We start from the raw sequence: 21,594 nt of genomic DNA, 5'->3' as shown, positions 1-21,594 counted from the left end.
TTCCAACAGTGGCCTAACCAATGTCCTGTACAGCTGCAACAAGACCTCCCAACTCCTGTACTCAATACTCTGACCAATAAAGGAAAGCATACCAAGCACCTTCTTCACTATCCTATCTACCTGCGACTCCACTTTCAAGGAGCTATGAACCTGCACTCCAAGGTCTCTTTGTTCAACAACACTCCCTAGGACCTTACCATTAAGTGTATAAGTCCTGCTAAGATTTGCTTTCCCAAAATGCAGCACCTCACATTTATCTGAATTAAACTCCATCTGCCACTTCTCAGCCCATTGGCCCATCTGGTCCAGATCCTGTTGTAATCTGAGGGTTTGGTGTCTGGAAAACCTAATCTAGGTCTTAGGCCAGACTTTCATGAAAAGTTCACCCATTGTTCCCATTACTTCATCATCTCAACTATTTTTGGACTGTAAATTTTGGAGAGGGAGTAAGTCAGAAAATTGTGCATTTTTTAGATCAAAGACAAGTTGGCTGAATGGGTAGGTAACATCTCACCCAGTTTTTCAAAGAATTAGATGAAGTACTCCAGTGAGTACTTGATGTGGTTAAATGAGATTAGGGTTTAGAATTGATAAAATGTTCTTTCATCAGCTTGTTGCTCATGACTTGTTTTTTATTGAACGTGTGTTTAATTGACTGAAAATGGGTATTACAGCAACACTGCAAATGTGTTGAATTCCATAAGTACAGTCTAAGTGATTGTAAGTGGGCACAATCTAGGACCACATACTGAAACAATGCATTTAGCAAGAAGTATGCCAGATGACAGTTGAGCAGAAGATACAGAAATAAATTTCAGTGCAATATTTTCAATGTCTGTGCTGTTTAGAGCGTTTGTAAGTTTGGTTCTATCAGCCAGTCCCAAACATTTCTGATTGTGACTACAGTCTCACATTATGGCAAGAACTTGTAGCAAGACAGTCATGTTCTGCTTTACTTGGCATCAAACCTTTTCACTTTGATGGGCAGTAGTAACTGAAATATACAGACCAAGTTATTATCTTTAAAAAGATAAGAGCTACAATATTGATGCCAAAATTTCAAACTTCAGAACATTAAGACCCCATTTTGGGGGAAACTAATTGCAACTTTGATGAAGGTGAACGTGCCCTGCCCAGTATTTCCTTCTGTTGAATTTGAAGGAAAGAAATATTGATCATCATGTGCATTGGACAGTGTAAGAAGCATTGCCCATGAGACCACAGTTCAAAATACTCCCATGATTTTTGAACAATGTTTATTTTCTCTAAAGTGTGTGCATGCTGAATTGGTTCAATTACAGAAGTGTGTTAACACAGGAGTCTGCAGTTCAAGGCTGTATTGTGCTAGAGTAAGCACTATTCTATTTAAGAGGATACGGTCTAATGAGTGAATTGACACTTTTCTTGCACACAGAATGACACAGATCTTGCAAGAACAAATGACCAGCTGGAAGGAGACACTGGAAAGTTGCCAGATATCTCTCTTGTGAGTATTTTACTCCACATTACACTACTCAGCTGCCATGTATCATTACGTCTTTTCTTTGTTGAAGTTCTAGAATGTGATGTTCATTTTTATTGCAGCGGCATTAACATTTATCATAATTGTGTATTTTTTGCAAACAGCTCATTTTATGTTATATAAAGTAAGATCATATCAACAAGAGGAATGTTGAAACACACTGAAAAAAACAACTTTGCAATCAGAATGCCTGCTTATCTCCGAGACTGTTACATTTAATCAAAACGTCTTGGAGAATAATTAGGTTCTGTGGTAGATTTTAAATCTATAATTTTTCTTCGACAATTTTGAAAAATATTCATTATTCTGCACTTATTTGAACAAATGAAGGTCATAACCCAAATTTTCGGAACTGGATAGGCTGTAAAAGATCAAGGAAGGAAATAGATTGAGCCCATTGTGAGTTTCATTCAATGGTATTTTAATAAAATACAAAATTATATTGCTCAATCAAAAAAATTGGCCCAATGCCATTAAAGTTCATTTCACAGTCATTATGCTTTTAAGTCTCCTTCAGACATACAGTTGCTGAAACAAAAATAGCGCAGTGACAGTGATTCAGAAGCTTAAAAAGATTTAGACAGTTTAGGAGAGTGGTCCAGGAAATGGCTGATGAAATTCAATGTGAGCAAGTGCGAGGTCTTGCACTTTGGAAAAAAAGAATACAGGCATGGACTATTTTTTAAATGGTGAGAAAATTCATAAAGCCAAAGTACAAAGGAATCTGGGAGTGCTAGTCCAGGATTCTCTAAAGGTTGATTTGCAGGTTGAGTCCATGATTAAGAAAGCAAATGTAATGTTATCATTTATCTCAAGAGGGTTGGAATATAAAAGCAGCGACGTGTTTCTAAGACTTTATAAAGCTCTAGTTAGGCCCCATTTAGAATACTGTCTCCAATTTTGGGCCCCACACCTCAGGAAGGACATACTGGCACTGGAGTGTGTCCAGTGGAGATTCACACGGATGATCCCTGGAATGGTAGGCCTAACATACGATGATCGGCTGAGGATCCTAGGATTATATTTGTTAGAGTTTAGAAGGTTGAGGGGAGATCGAATAGAAACTTACAATAAATGCATGGATTAGAAAGGGTGGATGCTGGGAGGTAGTTTCCGTTAGGCAGGGAGACTAGGACCCGTGGACACAGCCTTAAAATTAGAGGGGGTCAATTTAGAACGGAAATGAGGAGACATGTCTTCAGCAAGAGAGTGGTGGGCCTATGAAATTCATTGCCATGGAGCACAGTGGAGGCCAGACGTTGGATGTCTTCAAGGCAGAGATTGATAAATTCTTGATCCGGCAAGGAATTAAGGGCTACGGAGAGATTGCAAGTAAGTGGAGTTGAAACACTCATGATTAAATAGTGGAGTGGGCTCGATGGGCCAAATGGCCTTGCTTCCACTCCTATGTCTTATGATCTTATTGTCTAAAAAAAAGGGATATAAAGAAACACAAAGAGGTGGAGGAGAATGTGAACAACAAACGGAAAGGAAGAATTTAGGTTGGTTGGCTGTGAAAACTGTAAACATTCCAAACTCAAATATAATCCTCAGACTTCTAGTTTAACTAAAGTGAGGGGAGGATTTGGTGAGGTCTGGGCAGGCAAACTGAATGCCTCCAATTTTACCTCCTGGCTGAATGCCCCACACATATAGCTTCAACCTTACCTGCTGGGTTTCCTGCAATTCAGAGACCACAACAACTAAAGAGAGTTGATTATTGCTGTGTGGTAAGTACCTTCCCAGTACTGCTTGTGGAGCAGCAGGTACAGGAACCTCAAGCTTAATTTGTTTATCTCTTCCGAACCCCAGGATCAGCCTCAGGCAGAAGCAGATTACCCCATCACCACTGGATTGTGGACTCTGCAACATTGGACATCCCAGTTGCATGTGTATAAAGTGAACACACCACGCTAGATCTGAAGATAGTCCTGCTCCCATGCTGCCAGGAATGCAGCAGCAGCAGCATTGCTACTGAGTCTCAAGCTGCAACCTCCTCTGAAGTATTTTCTGCCTGACAGAAAGCCAAACCTTTCAATCAGGAAAAAGGGGAAAAGTGCACACACACTGTGGAGTTCATAGCATTTGCAAAATTTCAACTTTCTGACCACAATTCCTCCCCATTTGCAACTCTGAAAACTTTCCCTATTTTGAGGCTGAGCTGTCAACTACAAAATGCACCATTGATAACTTCTGGGATAAGGCATTAAACTAACATTCTTGGGTCGATGCAAAATATTCCCTGGCACTATTTGACAACTGTTAAGTAAAATCTTTCTATTTGTCCTTACCAATTGTTAGGGGAGAAAGTGAGGACTGCAGATGCTGGAGATCAGAGCTGAAAATGTGTTGCTGGAAAAGGGCTTATGCCCGAAACGTCGATTCTCCTGTTCCTTGGATGCTGCCTTACCAATTGTTAGCAAACAGTGTTACAAAAACAAATTACTTTGTGGCTGCAGCGTCACTGAGAGCTTATTGAGTGCAAATTGGTTGTCAGCTTTGTAACATTAGCGCAGTGAATAATCTTTATAAGTGCATAATTCCATTAAAGTCCTTTAGGATATCCTAAGCTTGTATAAATGTAAGTCTTATTTTCTCTATTTCTTACTTATTTAAAACAGAAACTTCTTGTGTCTTGCTGGCAGTTTTATCCTAATCCAACATTGATCAAATTGACTGCACACTGGTTTTTCAATCTTTCCAATTTTGTCCAAAATTGAAGTAGCCTGGTCAGCCTGCCCTCAGTTCATTTGTCCAGATTGTTAATGTATAATGTGAATAGTTGTTGGCACATGACTCTGCTAGAGACTGGCTGCCATCCTGAAAAAGACCCTTTATCCCTATCTCTGCCCTCTGTCAGTCAGCTAATCCTCTACCCATGATCCTCTACCTCTACAACCTAAAGTCCTGACCTGTTTCAATTAGATCTCATTACTCCAGTGCCAAAGAAAAGTCATGTAGTGTACCTCCATGATTACCACCTGGTAGCTCTAACATCCTTAATTAAAAAATACTTTGAGTGGTTGGTCATGGCCCGCATCAACTCCAGCCTCCCAGCTGTCTTGATCGTTTGCAATTCACTTACTGATGCGACAGATCCATGGCAGACGCCATCTCCCTGGCCCTACACTTACCCTTGAAACATCTGGACAATGAGAATACCTACATCAGGCTTCTGCTAATGATAACAGTTCCTCTTTCAACACCATAATTCCAAACAAATTCATCTCCAAACTCCAGAACCTAGGTCTCTGCTTTACCTTCTGTAACTGGATTCTCAACTTGCTGAGCAACAGTCAGTAAGATTGGCATGTCTAAAAATTATTACCAGTTTTTATACGTGCACCATAGAAAGCATCCTATCTTGATACAACTGCCATTCCCAAGACTGCAAGAAACTATGGAGAGTTGTGAACACAGCCTTCCATTGAGTTCATTTGTACCACTGCCTCAGGAAAGCAACCAACATGATTAAAGACCCCTCCTACCCAGCTCTTCCACCCTCTTCAGTTGGACATAAGATATAAAAGTTTGAATACACATCTGAACAGATTCAAGAAGCAGTTCTTCCCCGCTGCTACCAGAGTTTTCAATGGACCTCTTAAATATTAATTTTGTCCTCTCTCTGCACTGTCTGAACAGCTATAATACTGTATCCTGCACTCTGTTCTGTTACCGTGATGCACTTGTAAAGTATTATCTGCCTATAAAGCACACAAGACAACACTTTTCACTTTACCTCGGTACATGTGACAGTAATAAAGCAGCCTCCTGTGCAGCACCTTGTCAAAGGTCTTCTGGAAATCCAAATAAATAACATCCATTGGCTCTTCTTTATCTAACTTGCTTGATACCTCCTCAAAGAATTCTAGCAGATTTGTCAGCATGGTCTCGCCTTGACAAAGCTGTGCTGATTCAGCACTATTATACCATGCGCGTCCAAGTACTTTGCAATCTCATCCACAACAATGGACTCTAAAATCTTACCAATGACTGAGGTCAGGATAACCAGTCTAAAGTTTCCTGTCTTCTGCCTCGCTTCCTTTGTAAACAGTGGTGTTACAGTAGCCATTTTTCCAGTTCCTGGAGACCCTCCCTGACTTCAGTGATTTCTGAAAGACTACCACCAATGCCTCTACAATCTCCTCAGCTATCTCCTTCGGCGTCCTGGCATGTAGTCCATACAGTCCAGGTGATTTATCCACCTTCAGATTTTTCAGCTTCCCTCTGCACATTCTCAATGATGACCACTACCCTAGTCTCTGTCCCCAACTCTCTCAAAGTTCTGGTATTCTGCTGGTGTCTTCCAATATGAAAACTGATGCAAAGTACCTCTTCAGTACCTCTACCATTTCTATATTCCCCATTACTACTTCTCCAGCCTCATTTTCTGGCATTCCAATGCCCACTCTTACCTTTTAGATATCTGAAAAAAACCTTTGCAATCTTTTTTTATATTACTAGTTAACTTACCCCTCTATTTCATTTTCTCCCCATTTATTGCTTTTGTGGATATTGTCTGCTGGTTTTTAAAGGCTTCCAAATCTTTTGCCTTCATAATAATCTTCACCACATTGTGTGCTTTTCCTTTTGCTTTTATGCTGTCCCTGACTTCCTTTGTCAGCCATGGTTGCCTTATCCTCCCTTTAGCATGTTTGTTCTTCCTTGGGCTGAATTTATATTGTGGCTCCTGAATTATCCCCAGAAGCTGCTCCCCCACGTTCCCTTATAGGCACCCCTTCCAATCAACTCTGGTCACTTCTTCCCTCATGTCTTCGCAGTTACCTTTACCCAGTTGTAATACTGTTACATCTGTCCTTTTCAAGTTGCACAGTGAATTCTATCATATTATGGTCATTGTTCCCTTGGGCTTCCTTCACCTTAAGCTCCCTAATCAAGTCTGCCTCATTACGCATCATTAAATTCAGAATCGCCTGTTCCCTAAGGAGGTTTACCGCAAGCTGCTCCAAAACAAAATCTCTTCGATCCTTTTCAAGTTGCACAGTGAATTCTATCATATTATGGTCATTGTCCCCTTGGGCTTCCTTTACCTTAAGCTCCCTCATCAAGTCTGCCTCATTACGCATCATTAAATTCAGAATCGCCTGTTCCCTAAGGAGGTTTACCGCAAGCTGCTCCAAAACAAAATCTCTTCGAATTCTTTTTCTTGAGATCTACTAGCAGTCTGGTTTTCCCAGTCCACCAGCACATTGAAGTCCTCATGATTATTGTATTGTGCCTTTCTTACTTGTCTTTTCTATCTCCTGATTTATTTTTCCCCACTTCCTGACTACCACTGGGGACCTGTATATAACTCCCATCAGAACCTTTTGATTCTATGCACACGTTTATTTCCTAGCCCTGATCCCCCTTGCAGCCATGTTTCTATGATACACACATCACATCCGCCAATTTCAATCTGCTACAAGCTCATTTACCTTGTTTCATATATTGCATTCCTTTAAGTAAAAGACACTCAGTCCTGTGTTGATTGCCCCCTTATCTGCTGTACTTGCAGTTAGATTCCTGACTTTTTCTGTAATCTCTGTCCAATTACTTGTTATAAAAGTAACCGCTGCTGAGTTCTCTCCCATCCATAACTTTTCCAATAATTTTCCATTTAACTGAATCCATTCCTCTGCTCTTCAGTTTAAAGTCCCATCGACAGCCCAACTTATGCAATCTGCAAAGAAGTTGGACACAGCATAGTTCAGGTAGAGCCCTTCCCATCAGAACAGCCCCATCCTTCCTCAGTACTATTGCCAATGTCACAATGAATTCAAACCTTTATCTCCCACATCATCTTTGAGCCATGCAGTCACCTCTTTATTCTAGGTGACCCTATGGCAATTAGCTCATGGCCCGGGTAGTAATCCAGCTATGTCATTGACCACCACGTCTCTGGAAAGAATGGAGCCAAGAATAATTGGAATAACTGTAAAGAAGTAAAGCATGTTTTTATTTCAGTGAAAGTGCAAATGGGATGATTATTACAAAACAATTAAATTCATGAAGAAATTGATAAAATAACTCGAATAAACTAAATTAGAAGTCAAGGCCAAGGTGGTAAGCTCTTTAAAAATTGCTTCAGATCTGCTATGTTTGTTCACTTTGAATAGCAATAATATACCTACTAATCGAGGCAACATCTATTCAATCATATCAATCACAAAAGTGTTGACCATTTAATTCTTTTTTTGTGTGTGAGAAACTTTGTCAAAGTAGCGATATTTGTGGCTGAACTAATGCTTAATCTCTGGGAATGCATAGAATGAGTATTGGATAGGTCACCAATAGGGATGATGAGTAGGTTTTAAACTTGAAATAAACTCCAATTCATTAACCATTTCCTGAAATAGAAATTCTTTGAAACCAAATGATTCCACTCACTTTGTATAGGAGACTATGCACACTGCAGGATAATAGCTGGACTAATCCACTTACAAGGAAGATTTTAATAATTGAGTTTTCCATTTATTGAGGTTCTGCATTCATGCAATGAACTGGCCATGTTGCTATTTGTACTGCATACCATTACTTTATTACTGAACAAAGTGATAAACCTCACATAGATTTTCATGTTAAAACTATCTTCAATAAATTGATGAATTGCAATCATAGAAACATGCATTATCTGTCCACTAACAGCTAAATTAACGGTACAATCAAATTATCTAACTTTGTGTCTCACTGCAAAGGCTGAATACTGCACAAAGAGGAAGATTAATCATTGAATAGAAGCTCTTTGAATTCTTCATTTATATAAGCTCCCATCAAAAAAAAACACAAGATGTCAGTTCAGATGGCAAACTTTATACGAGTCATCCTAACAGAGTATATTCTTTTCTTTATTCTGCTTAATAAAGCCATCACACTGTATTACTGAAGCTCCAGTTAGAATTCTAGTGACAGTATTTGAAAGTCCACAATCCCATCCATCAACAGAGTAAACTAATCCCAATGGTTACCACAAAAAAAATCAGTCATTAAATTACTAATAAGTAACTTTGCAAAATATAACTTGTGAAAATGTTTTTCTCTTTTCTACATACCATGTGTAAGAATATTGAGGAGAAAAGTTTAGACTATTCCCTGTAGTTCTAGAATCTTTAATCAATGAAAAGAGTTTATCTACCCTGTCTCTTTCTGTTTATATTTTGAAGACTGATTCTAGAGAATACAGACCTTATTTGTCTCATCTCTCCTCCTTACTTAACCCCTAAAGTCCAGGTATCAACCTTGTAAACCTGCATTGAACTCCCTCCATGGCTAAAACATGCTTCCTAAGGTATGGTGCCCAGATCTGCTCACAGTACTCTAAGAGAAGTATTCATTCCTGATGAAAGGCTTATGCCCGAAACATCAATTCTCCTGCTCCTCGGATGGTGCCTGATCTGCTGTGCTTCTCTAGCACCACACTCTCAACTCACAGTACTCTAAGTAGGGTCTAACTAGGGTTTTAATTAACAGGAGCATAACATCTGCATCTCTATACTCCAGCTCTTTAGATATGAGGGCCAGCATTCCATTAGCTTTCTTGCCTGTTTTCTGCACCTGCTTGTGTCATTTTAAAGAGTTCTGCTCCTGAACCCCTGAATCTCATCGGGTAGCCACTGTATTTCACATTGTGCCTTCTAAAAAATATCCTGATTGGGTATTTTTTGGTCTGAAATGGATGACCTCATGCTTGCTTAGATTTAAATCCATCTGCCGCAGCTTTGCCCATTCACCTAGTCGATCAATATCCTGTTGTAATTTTAAGCTATCATCAACACTGTCCACAATGCTGCCTAATTTTGTGCCATCAGCAAACTTAGGCTTTTGATTTTTTATGCCATTACGCAAGTCGCTGATGAGTATTGTGAATAATTGAGGCCCCAACACAGATCCTTGTGTATACCACTAATTACATTCTACCGATTTGAGTACTTACCCATTTTTCCAACTGTGTTTCCTGCCACTCAAACAATTTGCCCTCAATTCAGTCGGCTTCCACCTTACCCAACAGTTTCTTATGTGGGACTTTATCAGACACATCGATATGCTCATTTTAAGTGGTAACCTAGCACATCTCACCTCTTATAAGTATTACTATATAATTGTTAATGTAAATCTTTGTGCCAATCAGTTGCCTGGAACCAAGTGCACAATCTGGGAAGACCACATGTCCACAGAAGATTTGCCCAATAATTATTTCTGCAAATATTTCTGGTTTGCTTTCTAGGATAATGTGCAGCCCTTTACTGACAACGTGTCAAACTATAGACCTCTTCGAACTGAGTCCACCAGTCCCGCGTCTTCACAGCAAAAGACAATGGGAGACAGACCAAAGCGGAACTCAACAGAGTCATCACAGTCGGGCCTTTTCTTCACGGTACCTCACAGTCCTTCACTAACCACCACAATCATCGATACCGATGCCACAAGTGACGGTTCTTCGCTTGCTTCTGCCTCTGCTTCAGTTGTTTCGACAGATGAGTCTCTTTGTACAGTACACACTAAAAACTTAAAAATACAAACTATGAGCAGCGAGGTGACAGCCCAACTCTCCCGTGTCAACCAGCATATCATCGGACCCTTTCCCAGAGTTAAGTCTCCAACACAATTGCTGTCTAATACCTCGGAGAGTGTATCACCATCTCTTCCAAACCCACCACCATATGTTCCAGCCCCTCTTCCACCAGGGTCAACAGAGAAGCCACACTCACAGTTAGCAGCAGCCAACCAGCACTTTGTAATGGTAGAAGTGCATCAGCCAAATGGTGAACCTGATGTCAATGAAGTTAGGACATTACCACAATCTCGAGGTAAGTGCCATTTAAAGACAGCATCATGTTTACCAGTTGACAATCAGCTTTTAATAGGAATTCATCCATGGTGATTTCAGGCAAGTTAAGTTATGGACACATATCAGTTAAATTGAATATAAGTAAAGTGGGTGTCAAGTTTGTCTGACACTCTCAGAGAATCTGAGCAGAGATTTTGACTCTCAGATTATACCTCTCAACCATCTCTTGAATGGCTGTTTCTGTAATTAGGTTCAAGGTTTTGTGCACTCTGAACTGGGGGATCCATTTTTGCAGTGGAAATAATGGACTATTTGTTGTTTTACTGTATCATAAATACAATTTCTATCTAAGTTGTTTCATGCAAAGTTAGATGGCTTCTTCTGGTTAAGTATAATTGAGAAAAAAGTTAGAATATATAAATATTCATCACTGCTTACAAATATATGAAATGGACTGGCAGGGAAATGCTAGTCTGTCGATCAAGCCTGCCGCAAACGACCATTCTGACTAAAAACTTCTTTCTTCCCCAACTTCTCATTCCTGAGGGAAAAAATGTTCTGAAAAATTATGCTGTAACCTCATTATAAAAGAAGATCACTTATCTTCTGTCATCTCTGCCCAAGTCAAGAATAGGTCCAACTTCTTCTCAGATAGGTGCAAAGACTCAACATCTACTGCTCCAGCTGCCTATGCACTTGAGAGAGACATTACTCTGAAAAAAAGATAAGCCATCTAGCACTCAGTTACTGCTTTTCAGACTGGAGGCCTGTGACCCATGTTGTGCCACAAGGATCAGTGCTGGGTCCACTGTTTTGCATCATTTATATAAATGATATGGATGTGAACATAAGAGGTATGGTTACTAAGTTTGCATATGACACCAAAATTGGAGGTATAACGGACATCAAAGAAGGTTACCTCAAAGTACAATGGAACCTTGATCAGATGGGTTGAGGAGTGGCAGATGGAGTTTAATTTAGATAAATGTGAGGTGTTGCATTTTGGAAAGGCAAATCAGGACAGAACTTATCCACTCAATGCTAAGGGCCTGGGGAGTTTTGTTGAACAAAGAGACCTTGGAATGCAGGTTCATAGCTCCTTGAAAATGGAGTCTCGGGTCGACTGGATAATGAAGAAGGCTTTTAGTATGCTTACCTTTATTCTCAGTGCATTGAGTATAGAAATTGGAAGATCATTGGTTAAGCCACTTTTGGAATACTGTGTTTGATTCTGGTCTTCCTGCTACAGGAAGGATGTTGTAAAACTTGAAAGAGTTCAGAAATGATTGACGAGGATGTTGCAGGGTTTGAGGGTTTGAGCTACAGGAAAAGGTTGAATAAGCTGGGGCAGTATTCCCTGGAGCCTTAGAAACTGAGGCGTAACCTTACAGAGGGTTATAAAATCATGAAAGATATGAATAGGGTGAATACCAAAGTCTTTTCCCCACTGTGGGGGAGTCCAAAACTAGAGGGCATAAGTTTAAGGTGAGAAGGGAAAGTTTTAAAAGGGGCCTAAGGGACAACTTTTTCACAGAGAGGGTGATGCATGTATGGAATGAGCTGCCAGAGGAAGTGGTGGAGGCTGGTGCAATTAAAGCATTTAAAAGGCTTCTGGATGGGTTTATAAATAGGGAGGATTTAGGGGGATATGGGCCAAATGTTGGCAAATGGGATTAGATTAATTTAGGATATCTGCTCGGCATGGACGAGTTGGACCGAGAGGTCTATTTCTATGCTGTACATCTCTATGACTGTATGACGCTATGACTCATGAACAGTTTAAACTTGACACCCTCTTGCCTTCCCCAATCTATTAAACTGGATAATGTAAAACGAACAGGGTAAGCTCCTTGAGCCCATCTGACTTGATGAGGTTTTTTAACTTAATAAAACATCCCAAGCCAATTCACGGGAGTGCTATAAGACAAATCTCATAAGGCAATATTCAAGCTGACCAAAAGCCTGATGAAAGAGCTAGATTTTATGGAGGAAGGAGAAATAGAGAGATGGAGAGGTTTTAGGAGGGAACTCAGGAGCATCAGGCTTATGCAAATGTAAACACATCCATCAGTGATGGAATAAATAAAATTGGGGATATTTAAGAAGCCAGAATTAGAGGAACATAGACATCTTGGAGAATAGTGAGTTGACGGGAATTAAAGAGATGGAAAGGGGCATGGCCAGGGATGAACTAGAAAACTAGGAGGAGAATTTTTAAATTAACTGGGAGCAGGTATGGTCAGTGAACTCCAAAGTGATGGGTGAATGGGGTGAAACTTAAAAGGGTTCAGAAAAGAGTTACAAGGGTGTTTCCAGGGTTGAAGGTTTGAGCTATAGGGAGAAGCTGAATAGATTGGAGCTGTTTTCTCTCGAGCATTGGCGGCTGAGGGGTGACCTTATAGAAGTTTATAAAATCATGAGGGGCATGGACAGGGTAAATAGACAAGGTCTTTTCTCTAGGGTGGGTGAGTCGATAACAAGGGGGCATAGGTTTAGGGCGAGAAGGGAAAGATATAAAAGAGACCTAAGGGGTAAAGTTTTCACACAGAGGGTGGTGCATGTATGGAATGAGCTGCCAGAGGAAGTGGTGGAGGCTAGTACAATTACAAAATTTAAAAGGCATCTGGTTGGGTATTTGAATAAGAAGAGTTTAGAGGAATATGGGCCAAATGCTGGCATTTGGGACTGGATTAATTTAGGATATGTGGTCAGTATGAACGAGTTGGACAAGAGTCTGTTTCCATGCTGTACATCTCTATGACTCTATAGACAGCAGTTTTGAGAGTATCCTCAAGATTGCAGTGGATGGACAGTGGAAGGCCAGCATGGAGTGCATTAGGGTGGTCAATTCTGGAGGTAATGTATGAGGTTTCAGCAGCTGATCAACTGAGTCAAAGGTGGAGTTGGTCAATAGCAGAGGTGGTCGGAAGCCCCTCTCAGGATCAAATACAGCAATGAGGCTGTGTCGAGTATGGTTCAATCAGACCCAGTTGCCAGCGACAGGATTGAATCAGTCACCAGAGATGGGAAACTGTGGCAGGTACCAAAAGCAATGGCTTCAGTGTTCCAGATGTTCAACTGGAGGGTATTCCAGGTCATCCAGTACTGGATGTCAAACGTGTCATATGATAGTTTATTGTGGAGATGAAGGGAGATATCGGTGAGATGGAGCTGGGAATTATTCTTGTAGTTTGCCTTTCATTATGCGGGGGCTCAATCTTGGTCCAGTACTCCATAATATTGTCTCTTGAATTATACTGAGTGATTCCATGAACACATAGAGTCATACAGCGCAGAAAGAGACCCTTGGTCCAACTTGTCCATGCCGACCAAGTTTCCCAAACTAAACTAATCCCATTTTCCTACGTTTAGCCTATATCTTTCTGAACCTTTCATATTCATGTATCTGTCCAAATGTCTTTTAAATGTTGTAACTATAACTGCATCTACCACTTCCTCTGATAGTTCATTCGATATCGAGCCACCCTCTGTGTAAAAATGTTGTCCCTCAGGTCCCTTTTAAATCTTTCTCCTTTCACCTTAAAATTATGTCCTGTAGTTTTGAATTCCCCTACCCTAGGGAAAACACTTTTGCTATTCACCTTACCTATGCCTTTCATGATTTTATAAACCTCGATAAAGTCACCCCTCAATCCCACACGCTCCAGTGAAAAAGGCCGCAGCCTCTGTTTACTGGGTAAAGAAGGTGTATGGCCTGCTTGCCTTTATTGGTCAGGGAACTGAGTACAAGAGTCATGATGTCATGTTGCAGTTTTTAAGACTTTAGTTAGGCCACACTTAGAGTATTGCATTCACTTCTGGTCACAACATTACAGGAAGGATGTGGAAGCTTTGAAGAGGGTATAGAAGAGGTTTACCAGGATCCTGCCTGGATTAGAGGGTATGAGCTATAAGGAGAGGTTAGAAAAACTCAGGTTGTTTTCTCTTGAGCAGCGGAATTGAGGGAAGACTTGGTAGAAGTCGAAAGGATTATAAGACACATAGATAGGCTTGACAGTCAGAATGTTTTGTCCAGATTCAGATGTCTAATACTCAGGGGCATGTATTTAAGCTGAGAGGGGGAAAGTTCAAAGGAGACATGAGGGGCAGGTATTTTACACACAGAATGGTAGGAGTCTGTAATGCAAGAGATGATAGTGGAGGCAGAAGTGAATATGCAAGGAATGGAGGGATATGGACCAAGGGCAGGCAGAAGGGTTTTGTTTCACCTGGCATCACGTTCGGCACAGCATCTCCTTATTACTCAAATCTTCCAGTTCCAGTAACATCCTTTTAAATCTTTTATTCACCCTTTCTAATTAATAATGTGCTTCCTATAGCAGGGCGATCAGAACAGTACACAGTACTCCAAAGGTGGCCTCACCAACATCCTCTAGCTTATCTCTCCATGCTTCAGGCTCTCTGCCTTTATTCCTGATGAAGGGCTTTTGCCCGAAACGTCGATTTTGCCTGTCCTCGGATGCTGCCTGAATTGCTGTGCTCTTCCAGCACCACTGATCTAGAATCACCAACATCCTGTATAACCATAACATGACTTCTCAATTCCTATACTTAATGATCTGAGCAATGAAGGCAAGCATGCAAATATCTTCTTAACCACCCTGTCTACCTGTGATGCAACTTTCAAGGAACTATGTGCCTGAACCCCTACGTCTCTTTGTTTGACAATCTTTCTAGTAGGGTCCTACCATTAACTGCTTAAGCCCTACCCCTGTGTGTCTTATCAAAATGCAATACTTCGCATTTATCTAAATTAAACTCCACCTGCCACTCCTCACCCTGTTGGCCCAATTGATCAAGATCCCTTTGTAATCTGAGATAACCTTCTCCACTAAGTTTGGTGTCATCCACAAACTTATTAATTATGCTCCCTATATTCTCATCCAAATAGTTTACATAAACGACAAACACCAATGGACCAAGCACCGAGCCTTGCAGAACATCGCTCGTCACAGGTCTCCAGTCTGAAAAACAACCCCCCACAATCATCATCTTCTGTCTCCTACCATCAAGCTGATTCTGTATCCAATTGGCAAGCTCTCCCTGAATCCCATGTGATCTAACTTAACTAACCAATCTACCATGCGGAACCTTGTCAAAGGCCTTACAAAAGACCATGTAAACAACGTCTATCACTCTGCCCTCATCTATCTTCTTTGTCACATCCTCAAGTAGCTTTGATCAAGTTCGTGAGACACAGTTTCCCATGACAAAGCCATCTTGACTATCTCTACTCAGTCCTTGTCTTTCCAAATGCATGTGAATCCTATCTCTCAGAGTCCCCTTCAACAACTTACCCACCACTGACATCAGACTCACTGGTCTGCAGTTCCCTTGTAGCCGTTCTTAAATAAAGGTACAATACTACCCATTAGTTAGCTACATTTTCCTCCGTTGATCGTGAAAGAACGAAAGCAAAGCTGAAATTAAAAAGATCAGTGCATACCACAAAATGAAGTTACTAATGCTGAGCCAATTTCAAGATAAGTCATCCTGTTTCTCTGCATTAATGTACTCCCAAGGCCAAAGCAGTGCAGAGAAAGAATATACGCCCATTAGTATTGATGTTTAGGGGTCGACATACTGTTCAAATCTTTTACTTATGTGATTAGGGATTGAGCAGAATCTATTTTCTATCAATAACAGAAACTATGCCACTGTTCCCACCAGCTGCTGCCCTTTCCCAGCTATCTGACAGTGGGCAGACTCTCAGCGAGGACAGTGGGGTTGATGTTGGTGAAATGGGTGGCAACAGCAAAGACAGCAGTCCCGTACCTGCGAAGGGAAAAGTCACCAAGGAAACGTCGGGGAATGAATCCAAACCAGAGGCCATTTTAAAGCCAGTAAGTGAGCTTCAAATGCTTATTTATTCCTGAATGGAAGAATCATCGATCTACTTCTTGAAAAAAGTACAGAGAGATGAGCAACAACACAAAAATGGAAAATATCACAGATGCTGAAAATCTAAAATAAAAACACAAAGTGGAGAAATACTCAGCAGATCTAGCAGCATCAGTGCAGAGACAAAATAGTTAATACTTTGAATTGACAAAGAATCCTCTTTTGAACAGAAGTCTGAAGCAGTGGGCGGCACAGTGACTCAGTGGTTAGCACTGCTACCTCACAGCACCAGGGACCCGGGTTCGATTCGAGCCTCGGGTGACAGTCTGTGTGAGGTTTGCACATTCTCCCATGTCTGTGTGGCTTTCCTCCCACAGTCCAAAGATGTGCTGGTTTAGGTGAATTGGCCATGCTTAAATTGTCCCATAGTCTTCAGGGATGTGTAGGTTAGGTGTACAGTATTAGTCAGGGGTAAATATAGGCTAGGGGGAATGGATCTGGGTGGGTTACTCTTCAGAGGGTTGGTGTGGACTTCTGCCTCTATTCCTGATGAAGGGCTTTTGTCCGAAACATCGATTTTCCTGCTCCTCAGATGTTGCGTGACCTGCTGTGCTTTTCCAGCACCACTCTGATCTAAACTCTGGTTTCCAACATCTGCAGTCCTCACTTTGCCTTGTTGGGCCGAAGGGCCTGATTCCACACTTTAGGGATTCTATTCTATGAAAGTGTCACAATCAACTTGACATTTTAATTCTGATTCGGTATTGCCAGGTCTGCTAAGTATTTCAAGCAGTTTTTGTTTATATTTATTATAAAAATAGGAATATATACATTTGTGTAAGACCTCACACTGCAATATCTCTCAGTTGTAATTCCTGTAACTTTAACAGAGGGACATCCTCTTGGTAACTAGGGAGAGGCAATGAACAGAAAGCCACAATTCCTTTTCTATACTGTTTGCAATCAGCAGTTGTATAGGAAGGTAGAAATACGTGTTTCATGCTCCTAAGACTATATGGTCAATTTAAACAATAGCAGCAGTTTCATGGATTTAGATAAAGAGGATTATTTATTCACACACTCACCGAAGAAATCCAAATACCATGTCAGTCACTTACTATACATTCAAGAAAGATAAGGTTAAAGAATATAGTGTATGCTACAAGGGTCAACACAAAAGAATAGATTATGGTCCATGTATTTAATTTACTTAAGTTAAAAACTCTGCTAAAGAAAAGATGTTTCTAGTCTTGAATTGTAGTTTAGATGACTTCTGATAGCTAGAAGATTTCTGTAGGATTCCTTTGAAGAAATTGATGTCCAGCATTAAGAAATTTATGAATAAATTATCCAAGCATTCTCAGACAGCACCTTCCAAACCCACAACCACTTCTATCCAGAAGGACAGGGGCAGCAGATAGATGGGAACACTACCATCTTCAAGTTCCCCTCCCAGCTACCCACCATCCTGACTTGGACATATATCTCCATTCCTTCACCGTTGCTGGGTCAAAATCCTGGAGTTCCCTCACTAAAGGCATTGTGGGTCAATCTACAATAGGTGGACAGCAACAGTTCAAGAAGGCAGCTCATCACCACCTTCTCAAGAGAAACTATGGCCGGGCAATAAATGCTGGCCAGCCAGGCGATGCCCACATCCCCCAAATGAAGAAAAAAATGCAGATCATGAATTTATATATTTGTGGCTTTTGTATAAAGGGGTCCAATTTCTTTACAGATAGACCTAAACTCTGGAATGAGGCTGAGAGACTTTATAAAGACTTTCTTGCCTTTGTTTTTATAAGTAGAAAGATGGTTCAGCTTTGTTGCTGCTGAAATTCTTGCAGCCTTCAACTGTCTCGCCAACTGTCCTTTCTGGTCCCGACATCAAAAGTAATTATAACCAGCCAATTTCAATCACATGATCAATACTGGCTTTGTCTACTCAGAAGATCTTAACTGAAAGCCATTGCTTAACGGTGGAGATAATGAAGAGTTCTTCACAGTTACTTAAGGTGAGTTTGTTCCTGCCCTGTCCCCATTGCTAGGGTGCTAATTAAGAGTCATGAAGTCTGGCTTTGTGTTGGATTAAACTCCAGATATTAACAAATGTAAGTTCCACAGACAGATTCCATCTGGGTGTGTCCATTCAAGGGGAGGCCCCTGTCAGTAAGATTCAATTTGGAACTTTCTAGAAGGTTTCAGGTGACCTGTTTTGAACAAATGAAAGTCATCTGAATCATGACAGCCATTTTAAAGTTTACCAGTTATCCATTTTAAAACATGCATTTTCAAAAGTTTCCATATGGGCCTGATCCCTGTTAAATATGAAACGCCTTTACTGAGCATGACCACGCTGATATTACGCTGTGGAACATAGAAACATTTAACACATCTGCTCTTTTAGCAAAAGCATAGATTCATTTATTTCAAATGTGTTAATGACTGCACTAAAATTGTGAAGAGATGAATACATTAAGCATTCAAGTGCTTATGAGGTAATTTGGCGACACTTAGTTGTGAGATGAATGCATTATACATACAACACTTGCAAAACAGTTAGGTAGGTAAGCAGCTGCAGTGTTCAATGTGTATATGGTTTCAGGAAGGTGGAAGAAGTTGTGCTTCTTGTTGTTGTGTGTATGACTGAGGAGGTATCTATTTATTTGACCTCGGTGCACTGAATATAGCGATAAAGCATCATTAGACGATTCCCTGGGGCAACAGAAAATAGATTCCTCTATTCACATTGATTTTTCTCCCCATTTTTCTTTAGGTGCATCTTTTTATGTGGTTAGTATATTGAATTGCCTTGAGCTTCTGAAATTAAAATTGCCCATTATAATGTTTCACAAACTGCAATGAGCTAGCAAAGGAGTGCTGTAATAAAAAGAAAATAATTTGTTCCTCAATAAATCAGTGAATTTGTCTCGGGAATGGTTTAACCTTCAAGGTGAAGAACGCCATTGATTTGGTAACCGATCTGTCCAGAATTAGTTAAATGTAGTTGGCTAACCTCAAATGTCATTGAGTTAAGAATTGGAGGTTAGGCCCAAGTTTGTGGACTTGGTCACAATCCAACAAAACCTGTTCTTCATATCTCAATTCTTATTTGTCCTTGCCTGTAAAACTGAATAATACACACTGAGGTGAAATGGCAAAGCACAAGTTTTGTTCTTGGAACTGAACCCCAACACTGCTTTAGAAAGAAAAGAGAGAGTTATCTGGAGTGAGAAGATCGTGTTTCAGTTTGTTAGAACATAACATTTACATCAACTGACCATAACAGATTAGCAACTAAAAGCAGCAAAGCTGGAAATCTGAAACAAAAACAGAAAGTATTGTAGAAACTCAGCGGGTTTGGCAGCATCTGTGGAGAGAAAGCAGAGTTACCATTTCAAGTTCAGCCCACAGGGGTATCTCAGAAACATCCACTTTATTCCTCAGATAGAGATTCCCCACTTCAGACGTATCCGACCCATTTTCCACACTTCCACTCTCACTCTTTGCATCTCCTCCCACCAAACCGATAGGATCCTCCTGGTCGTCACTTTCCAGCCACCAGCCACCAGGCTTGTGTGCAAAGGATCATAAGCTACTATTTCCACACCTCCAACAGGATGCCACCACCAGATACATACTGCCCTTCCTTGTCAGCCTGCCACAAGGACTATTCCCTCCAGGACACCCTGGCCCTCTCCTTCACCAATCCCAACATCTCCACACACCCATGGTACCTTTCCCTACAATCACAGAATGTGTAACTCCTGCCCGTTTACTTCCTCCATCCTCAACATCCAATGGCCCCACTCACACCCTCCATGTGAAGCAGTGATTTAGCTGCACTTCACTCAGTCTAGTGTACTGTATTCGCTGCTCATAATGTAGTCTCCTCTCCACTGGAGAAACAAAATGAAGACTGGGTGACTGATTTGCCGAACACCCACATTCTGTCTGTAATAATGGCCCTAAGCTTTTGATTGCCTGCCACTTCAACACACCACCATGTTCCCATGACAACATTTCTGTCTCAAGCCTGCTGCAGTGCTCCAGTGAGGCTCAATGCAAGGAACAGCACCTCACCTTCCAGCCTTCAGGACCCAACATTGAGTTTAACAGTTTCAGAATGTAAGTACCCATTCCCCCATCCTCGGTGTGTTACCATCCCCACACAACACTAGATCCTGTTTTCTATGGGCTGCTCCCAGCACAGCCAACCCATTTTCAACCATTTACACTTCTTATTAACACACTACCCAGCATTTGTCTCTCACTCAGCTTATCATCACAACAATCTCTGTGTGTACCTATCTGGGCTCTGTCTCCATGTACTCTCATCGATGCCCACCCTACTTTCAGCATAAATACCATCCTTTCCCAACTATTTCCAGTTCGGACAAAGGGTCACCAAACTCGAAATGTTTACTTTGTTTCCTGCTCTACAGATGCTGCCAGACCTGCTGAGCTCCTTCAGCAATTGCTGTGTTAGTTGTTGACAATAATGGGAGCTGCATTTTCTTAAATCTGGTCAGTAATTGTATCGAATAAGGGTTTGTATGGATTCTGAAGTCTTAGTATCCACAGGTGACATCAACACTGCTCTAACTCTGAAGAATTAACTTCCATTCTCCAGATTTGGCTTCCACAGAACTTTGCACAAAGTATTGTCATTTTATTCACTCACTCACTCTCCCACATTAGGGTGGAATTAGATTCAATTGAAAAGATTGTGTTTTGTCAACCTTCTCCAAGCATTTGACAGCAGCAGTAGAAGATGAATGTTGATGAGAAGAGGGCCTGTTATAAACTCCCTTCATCGTGGGAACTCTGCAATCCAATCTGACAATAAACGTGCACAAGAATAACCAACATTAATTTGTGTCCTTGTATAGACTTCTGAGAAAGCCTTGTGCCTAGTCATGTGCCCTGCCTGAATAGGAGAACAGTTACTGTTTACTAACATTCTTAACTTGGGCATGACAAGCTAATTGACAGCAATGTATATTTGAACATTCAAAAGTCAAAAACATGGCTTTTGATGATGGAATATGAAGCATAAAATCCAAGATATATTGTGACATTTCAATGAAGTGTAAAAAATCTAAATTTAATAAAATTCAGGCTAACTGCCCAAAAAGCCTAAAAAGTATAATGCTAATGATGCCTTAATAGTTAAAGTTTGATATAAAGGAAAGTAATTTGAAGTTACTTGAAGTGCTGGATTACAGTACAGTGAATAGATTGCAATATGGTAAATGATAGGTAGGCTATATTAAACAGTGGTGTGTTGTCTTGGGGACCCTTATCAGGTCCACACCCCCCACCAACCCAACCTCCACTCCCGGCACCTACCCTTGCAACCGCAGGAGGTGCAACACTTGCGCCCACACCTCCCCCCTCACTTCTCTCCAAGGCCCCAAAG

The 21,594-nt window shown here is 40.9% G+C and overlaps 1 protein-coding gene across 6 annotated transcripts in view; it reads left to right on the top strand.

The window, feature by feature from the left end:
- The window catches only part of whrna (whirlin a), a 214,512-nt gene that overhangs the window by 170,017 nt on the left and 22,901 nt on the right, over positions 1-21,594 (top strand). For 3 of the 6 annotated variants that reach the window (XM_043720018.1, XM_043720015.1, XM_043720017.1), the window contains 3 exons: positions 1,415-1,486; positions 9,747-10,329; positions 15,978-16,174. In XM_043720018.1, the coding sequence (XP_043575953.1) occupies positions 1,415-1,486; positions 9,747-10,329; positions 15,978-16,174 (852 nt within the window). The remainder of the gene's footprint in view (positions 1-1,414; positions 1,487-9,746; positions 10,330-15,977; positions 16,175-21,594) is intronic. The other 3 variants (XM_043720016.1, XM_043720020.1, XM_043720019.1) reach the window with 2 other exon arrangements.

This window comes from Chiloscyllium plagiosum, chromosome 30, assembly GCF_004010195.1.
Source record: "Chiloscyllium plagiosum isolate BGI_BamShark_2017 chromosome 30, ASM401019v2, whole genome shotgun sequence".
In the NCBI taxonomy this organism is placed as follows: Eukaryota; Metazoa; Chordata; class Chondrichthyes; order Orectolobiformes; family Hemiscylliidae; genus Chiloscyllium; species Chiloscyllium plagiosum.
The sequence above is the reverse complement of the archived record's forward strand: the minus strand, read 5'-3'. Positions and strand labels throughout refer to the sequence as shown.